Here is a 6,830-nt window from a genome sequence, read left to right as displayed (position 1 = left end):
GTCCTCGCGGTGCTGTAGATTAGAAAATGCATGATCTGGAGCAGAGCAGAACGCGGGACCCGAGAGTTTTTAATCCATTTTATATGGAAGTTGAGTTTGCGCAACTTAGGAATGAACTGAAAAAGTTCGCGCACACACACATAAACACGCACGTTAAACATAAAGAAGAGGACAAATCTATCAGGCAGCCTGAAGCGAAAAAAAGAGGAGGAAAAGAGGAAACAGGACAACTAATTAAAAATGATAAATATTTTTTTCTCCGTTCGATATTGTGCATGAATTCATTAGGCTACACAAAATATATTATTTGTGTCTCGCGAAGAGAAACGCACAGACTACAAATACACAACTAAACAAAACATTCTTTTCATGAGCTTCGCCGCAACTCGTTCACTTGCTGATATACATAAAATAATTCAATAAATACCTATTTAGAATAGGCACTTAATTCAAATAACTATTAGGCTAAATAATAAAATAAATAACGAGAATTCACTGACCAAAATCAGCTTGAAAATGCTAACAAAGATGGATCCGTAATTGAAAGGTACTCTGTTATTTCATTAGTCAGTCATGGAAGTCTGGTGGTTGATGGGCTTCCGAGTGAGAGAGAGCGCACGTCCTGTTTTGTGCATTATATACTATTAGATGTGTTTTGTCCACATTTCATATGTTGTATAATTATATCACTAGGTAACAAAGATATATTAACCAAAAAAAAACAAAAAAAAATCTTTTAGAAGGGCCTCACTGATTAATTTTGCCTGGGGCCCCCACTTCATGTAGGTACGCCTCTGCTGGCGATATGACGCTTTGAAAAATGACCATATTGCCCAACACTAATATACACCCACACACACTCATATGGGTTACTCATTTTGCTTGTAAGAACTTAATCACAATTTTGAGAAAAAATTTTTTTGCAGCACAACTGATTAAACATTAATAAGAAATGTTTCTTGAGCACAAATCAGTATATTAGAATGATTTCTGAAGGATCATGTGACACTGAAGACTGGAGTAATGAAAATTCAGCAAATAAAGTACACTTTAAAATATATTAAAACAGAAGACAGTTACTTTAAATTGTAATAATTAAACAATATTACTGTTTTACTGTATTTTTGATCAAATAAATGCAGCCTTGGTGAGCAAAGATCCTTCTTTCAAAAACACTAAACATCTTAACCAACCCCAGACGTTTGAAATATAGTGTACTTCCTCAAGCCATATGATTATAGGTATCATTTATGTCCGTAGGACAAATTCCAAAGTTTAATACATAGAGTTACGGTTTATAACAAATCCTAAGTCTGAGTATAAGCAACAGCAATCCTTAGGTGATACTTAGCAAGCACCAATAATGAAAGAAAACAAACCAAATTAAAAAAGAGAAAACAAAATAAGCAATAATTATTCTCTCTACAGAAAATGAAAATACTCATTTGAACTTTGCATTGCGTTTTATAGTCTAAAATGCTGTTTTAAAAGGTTCTGTGTTCCTCTGCTAGTCTTGTCCTGACAAATCAGAAGTGCTTTACAACCTTGACAATCAACCTTCTGCTCTGCTTTAAACAGTATGAATTAAAATCATATTCATAAAGATCTTACAGAGAGGCCGAGAGAAAACATGAATGATATCTGAGATGAATAAGAAAAAGATTAACTTATCTACCCATTATAATGGAGAAACTTCTTTTGATAAAATATTGCATGTATATTGATTAAACACTGCTATGAATTCACCTGTCAGTGCAGTTATATGCAGTAATATTACACCTCAAAAATGCTCTGCATTTGAAATCATTTTGTGGTCTCCATCAATTTCGTGCTGGTCTTCATGGATTGTGGTCTCCATCAATTTCAATACATAATACGGTTTAATTTGCATGTAACAATTTCCATTTACACATTACTATTATTCTCTTGATGTCCAATATGTACTTTTGTACACACCAATCCCTCTCTCTCCCTCTTTTTCCTCTTCCAGGGTGTCTCTCTCTCCAGCTGGCTGTGGTTAATACTACATGATAACAGAGGCAGTAATTGACTGTTTTAGGTTGTTTGTAGCCTCTGCTCTGACTTGCAAATTGCAGCTCGTGTTTTCCAAGGACATTGAGTCCCATTCACCCACCACTTAAAGACTCATTATACAGGAGCCAAACGGAACACACAAAAAGCCTTTCACACACACACACACACACACAGGAACACCTGGTAGGAGGTGGAGAGAGATTGTGATTAGCAGTGAACATTCAGATCAGTAAATCCTGGAAGATCAAGAGCTTTTCAATATCCTCCCAAACTGTATTTAATTAAATATTGGATGTCCCTTTTCCATTAGCTCACACACAAATCACATTATTAGTTATTTGAGTTTTCTTTATCCTTCCATATTTTGCTGGAATGGATTTCTATAGCAGAAATGCACAATGGTTGTTTCAAATTGACAACTTTCATTAGTGATTTCAGTAGGCCTTTGCTGAATACCGCAGAGGGTGATATGAGCAGGCTTTTTTTGCCACATATATACTGTATACACACACAAAGTCAGCACTGGGGTAAAGTTACTGCTCAAATGAGCACAGAAGACACACGGCAAAAAATGCTTTTCTAGCTTGGATTTTTTTGTCTTGTTTCCAGCCAAAATATCTAAAAATTCTTAAATCAAGAAGGATTTTCTAGACAAGTAAAAATTATTGTCTTGTTTTCAGAAGAAACATGTCAAAATTAAGTGAGTTTTTGCTTAGAACAAGCAAAATAATCTGCCAATGGGGTAAGCAAAATAATCTTATTTCAAACAGAAAACAAGATTTGTTTTTACTTACCCCATTGGCAGATTATTTTGCTTGTTTAAAGCAAAAACTCACTTAATTTAGAATTTTTTTTCTGAAAACAAGACACTAACTTTTACTTGTCTAGAAAATCCTTCTTGATTTAAGATTTTTTTTATATTTTGGCTGGAAACAAGACAAAAGATCTAAACTAGAAAAGCATTTTTTGCAGCACCCACAATGCAAAGCTGTTTAGGTGCAACTGACGTTCAGGATAACAGTTTAACTCTCCCTGATCTAGCAAGTGAAACACAAGAACATCTAGTGCAGCATTACTCTCACACTGGGCTTTGAGGGTCACAGGAGAAAGTAGATTTCAAGACAAATACAGACCGAGGACAGCAAAATCCCTCGATACCTAAACATGGAGAATATTACGCCAGTTTTGTGGTCAGTGTTGTTCTGATTACTTCTGCATTTCACAGCTCCAGAGCTGAAAAATGAGCCACAGGACAAAATAAAGGAGGAGGAGAGACGAGGTCCAAATCGCTTCAAGGAATTTCAGTTTCTGCAGATTTAAAATGGTGCAGTCAAAACACTTTCTGCTCCTCAAAAGTGTTAATGATACTGGATCAAATCACTTGCCTGAGACTCATATAAACATAAATCATTTCACTTGGATGTTATAAGTTGCACTGAGTAAATACAGCTGGATGAAACAAAAACTGTCCGTCTTCATTTCAGGCTGCAAAGCAACAAAATTTGATTATTTTAAAGGAGCTGATTCTTTTCTATACCCACTGTAGGTATATAATATAGTAAGTCAATTATTGTAAATGACACTAAAATGTGCCAAAAATAAACGCATTACTTATATAAATGAATTAAATCAATAAATTAATCAAGGACTCTTGATTAATTTTGAACAGTTTATGAACACAGTATTTGTTTTCACTGAGCAAGGGGTTTGGGCTTGTATGTCTGTTGTTTATTTCAAAATGACAGGCGCTGACTGAGAGCTGGAGGTGAAAGGTCAGGCTCATGGTATACATTCTTACCTTGTAATGCCTCCTTTGCTCTGTCCAGCTCCTGCTCTTTCTGTGTTAGCTGCACGCGGAGCTGTGAGACAGACAGCAGCTCCATGGAGCAGCCTCCTCCTGTCTCCTCCAGCTCACGATTCAACATCTCCCTGACCTGCTTCAGCACTGACACCTCCTCCTGCAGACGCACCACCTCCTCATGCAACAGCACTACAGAGAAAGGGACAAAGAGAGAGAATAATTTAACATTATAACGCATCACTGTGATGGTTTCCTGGTTTATTTTGCAACAGGTGAATGCTTCTTATTATTAAATTATTTACTATTATTGTTATTAGAAGTGGCATTGAGCGAAGTGGATTTTAAATGCAACAGCAAAATAAATAAATAAATACATAAAGATACAGCAAGGATGCATCAAATGTGACAGTAAAGACATTCACAATATGCCAAAAGTGCTTTACTGGAATGCCAATCGGCATTCAGGACCAGAACTATTGTATATAATTTGAAGTATGAAAAGAAAATCCTTCAAAGTATTCCATCAATTCAACTTCATGCAAAATATGCAAATATACCTCCTACATGCAAAGCAATTAGATCATCTCAAGTGTTGGGACACAAGCATGAGAGCATTCCTGTCATTTCTGCAGAGTGAAGCTATAGAAACTAAGCGTAGGTAAAGGGTGAGATGGAATGTCAAATAAATTGTTTAGAAGACTTCAGTGATGACAAAATCACACCGAATCTACAAAGTTAAAAATCACACATACATAAATATACACATGATTCTGCATATGTGCAACAGAATCACACAAACATGAACTGCCCTTATTATGATCTTTGTGCTTCAACTTTTTAAATAGCACTTCTGGATTTACACAAAGAGATAAGTGTATGTACAATAGTGTGTGAATAAAATCATAAAGCAAAAAACAGCAGCGGTGAGGTGTTTTTGTGTGGCATTCATAATGAGCTTTGACCTGTGTCTGTCTGGCTCATGGCCATTTATGTGATGCGTTTAGGTTTGTTTGAGTTGTTGCCAAATTCTGAAGAGTTCAGTTCAGTCACGTGAGTTCTTCATTTAAAGTCTGATTCATTCTCTATTCTCTCAGCAATGTGATGATCACATGAGTCTAAAAAGTAAAACAATCTAAATATTCACATCACGGTTAGCTCTGAATGTGGGATTTGAAACAGGTGAGGAAACCTGAACACCTGGTGTTCCTCCTTGTCAGAACAGGCTGAAGTCTTGACACAGGCTCTAGAATCTGCTTTAGAATCTGCTTTAGTTTACATTCAGTCAACAGATACGAGACAGCACTGCAGATCTGGCAGGCTGTATTATACGGATTAGAGCAGTAAGAACTCTGCATCAACTAATCCAACAATGAGCCTCTAGAATGCAGATGTGACTCTAGATTAGCTGGGTTCAGTGAAGGGTTACAGTTGGCTCTAGCCTGAAGTTTCTTGTCCAGACAGGACAATCTTTTTTATTGTTCAATATTATATAAGTGTATGGTATGAGTTTTCACCTGGACTCTTTGTGCTTGCTATTTTTGTGCCTTTAAAAACAGGATATCAGGGCTAATTTACACAAGCGGAAACAAGGCCTGATCCTGCATGCTCAGTATGTATGTATAGTGACCCAAAAATGCCATTTAAACCATGTTCATTGCATTAGTGAAAAAAAAATCAAACCATATGGGACACTGGACCTTTATTCAGAACTAGTTTAACTTCACTAAGCCATTTTTCCTGTCAGTTCCACTTAAGTTCTTTAAAATAATTGCCACTTGGTTTAATGATTTGTTAACCAAGGCAATGACATTAATACATTTTGTGACAAGTGTGTGTGACAAAGAAATAAAAGAGGAAAACATGGAGAGAGAAACAGAGAGAGGCATCTGAGGGCTTCTCATGCAATGTTTTGATTTAATTTAAAGAGTCCTGAGTGTTTTGGCCTTTGAGGACATTACAGAAAAGGGCAGCAATCTGATTCACGTTCTGAAGAGTTTAATTCTATTAGTGTAGTCAACCATAAAATGAGTCTGCGAGCCTTAGGGAGAAGACTAGAGAAGGACTGATCACTGACATACAGCAGAATATCTCACAGCACCATAAACCGCATTTCAAAAAATAACAGTGATTGTCTGCAGTAAAAGTTCCCTTTTATCAGATAAACATCTGCATCATACACATGAAGTTTGGACTTGATAATAAAGAGACTGCTGGCTTGTGTGTGATTTGAATCGATTTTCAACCGGCTCGCGGTTAATCGTTACATCCTTAGGATGAAGTGATGCCAGGCCTGTCCTGTGTGATAAATAGGGCTGTGTATCACCAGCAAAATCACGATACGATACATATCACGATACAGATGCCACAATACGATACATATCACGATACTAACAGGACTGCACTGAATTTCACCTCAGAAGAATTTAGTAAAACAGCTGTTTATTAAACACTGCATACTATAGTGCCATTTATAACTATTGGCACAGCAGGCAGCTGACCTCTGCATTATGAAGGGCCTCCATAAGTGTATCACAGTACAACATAGGTACATTGCACAAATTAACGCACTCTCTACATTAAAAAAATTAAAATTAAAATTAGAAGAGTTCTAAACTAATGCGCTGTCTTCACTGAATCAATCCACACACGCTCAGTCACTCACACCCGCAGTTTTATCAACTAAATAGCTTAAACGCTCAAGAGCTGCATTATCTTTCTCAACAAGGAGCTGGTAGCATTATTGTTTCTAAAGGAATTAAAGCCACAGCTTCACTGTTAATAGAGATACGCGGCAAAACGGTGGTAATTCATACATACGTAGCCTCTCTCGCTCGCTTTCTCTCTCTCTCTCATAAATTAACACTTGATGAATTACACTTTTCTGAGAATAGAATATTGAAGTGGAGATCGCTAAACTGCAAGCTTACCGGGGTCTTCAGAAAGCCATCGCGTTTATCCACAGTGGAGAGAGAGCGCGTGCACATGGTTGCCAGGT

The 6,830-nt window shown here is 36.8% G+C and overlaps 1 protein-coding gene across 1 annotated transcript in view; it reads right to left on the bottom strand.

Annotated features, from left to right (window-relative positions):
- The window catches only part of LOC107711950 (kazrin-A), a 43,395-nt gene that overhangs the window by 16,124 nt on the left and 20,441 nt on the right, over positions 1 to 6,830 (bottom strand). Inside the window, exon 3 of the mRNA XM_016517048.1 lies at positions 3,833 to 4,024. Within this exon, the coding sequence (XP_016372534.1) occupies positions 3,833 to 4,024 (192 nt within the window). The remainder of the gene's footprint in view (positions 1 to 3,832; positions 4,025 to 6,830) is intronic.

The sequence above is a fragment of the Sinocyclocheilus rhinocerous genome, unplaced genomic scaffold (genome assembly GCF_001515625.1).
Source record: "Sinocyclocheilus rhinocerous isolate Xijiao unplaced genomic scaffold, SAMN03320098_v1.1 scaffold1168, whole genome shotgun sequence".
Lineage (NCBI taxonomy): Eukaryota > Metazoa > Chordata > Actinopteri > Cypriniformes > Cyprinidae > Sinocyclocheilus > Sinocyclocheilus rhinocerous.
Note: the sequence above shows the minus strand (reverse complement) of the source record. Positions and strands in the feature narration are given on the sequence as shown.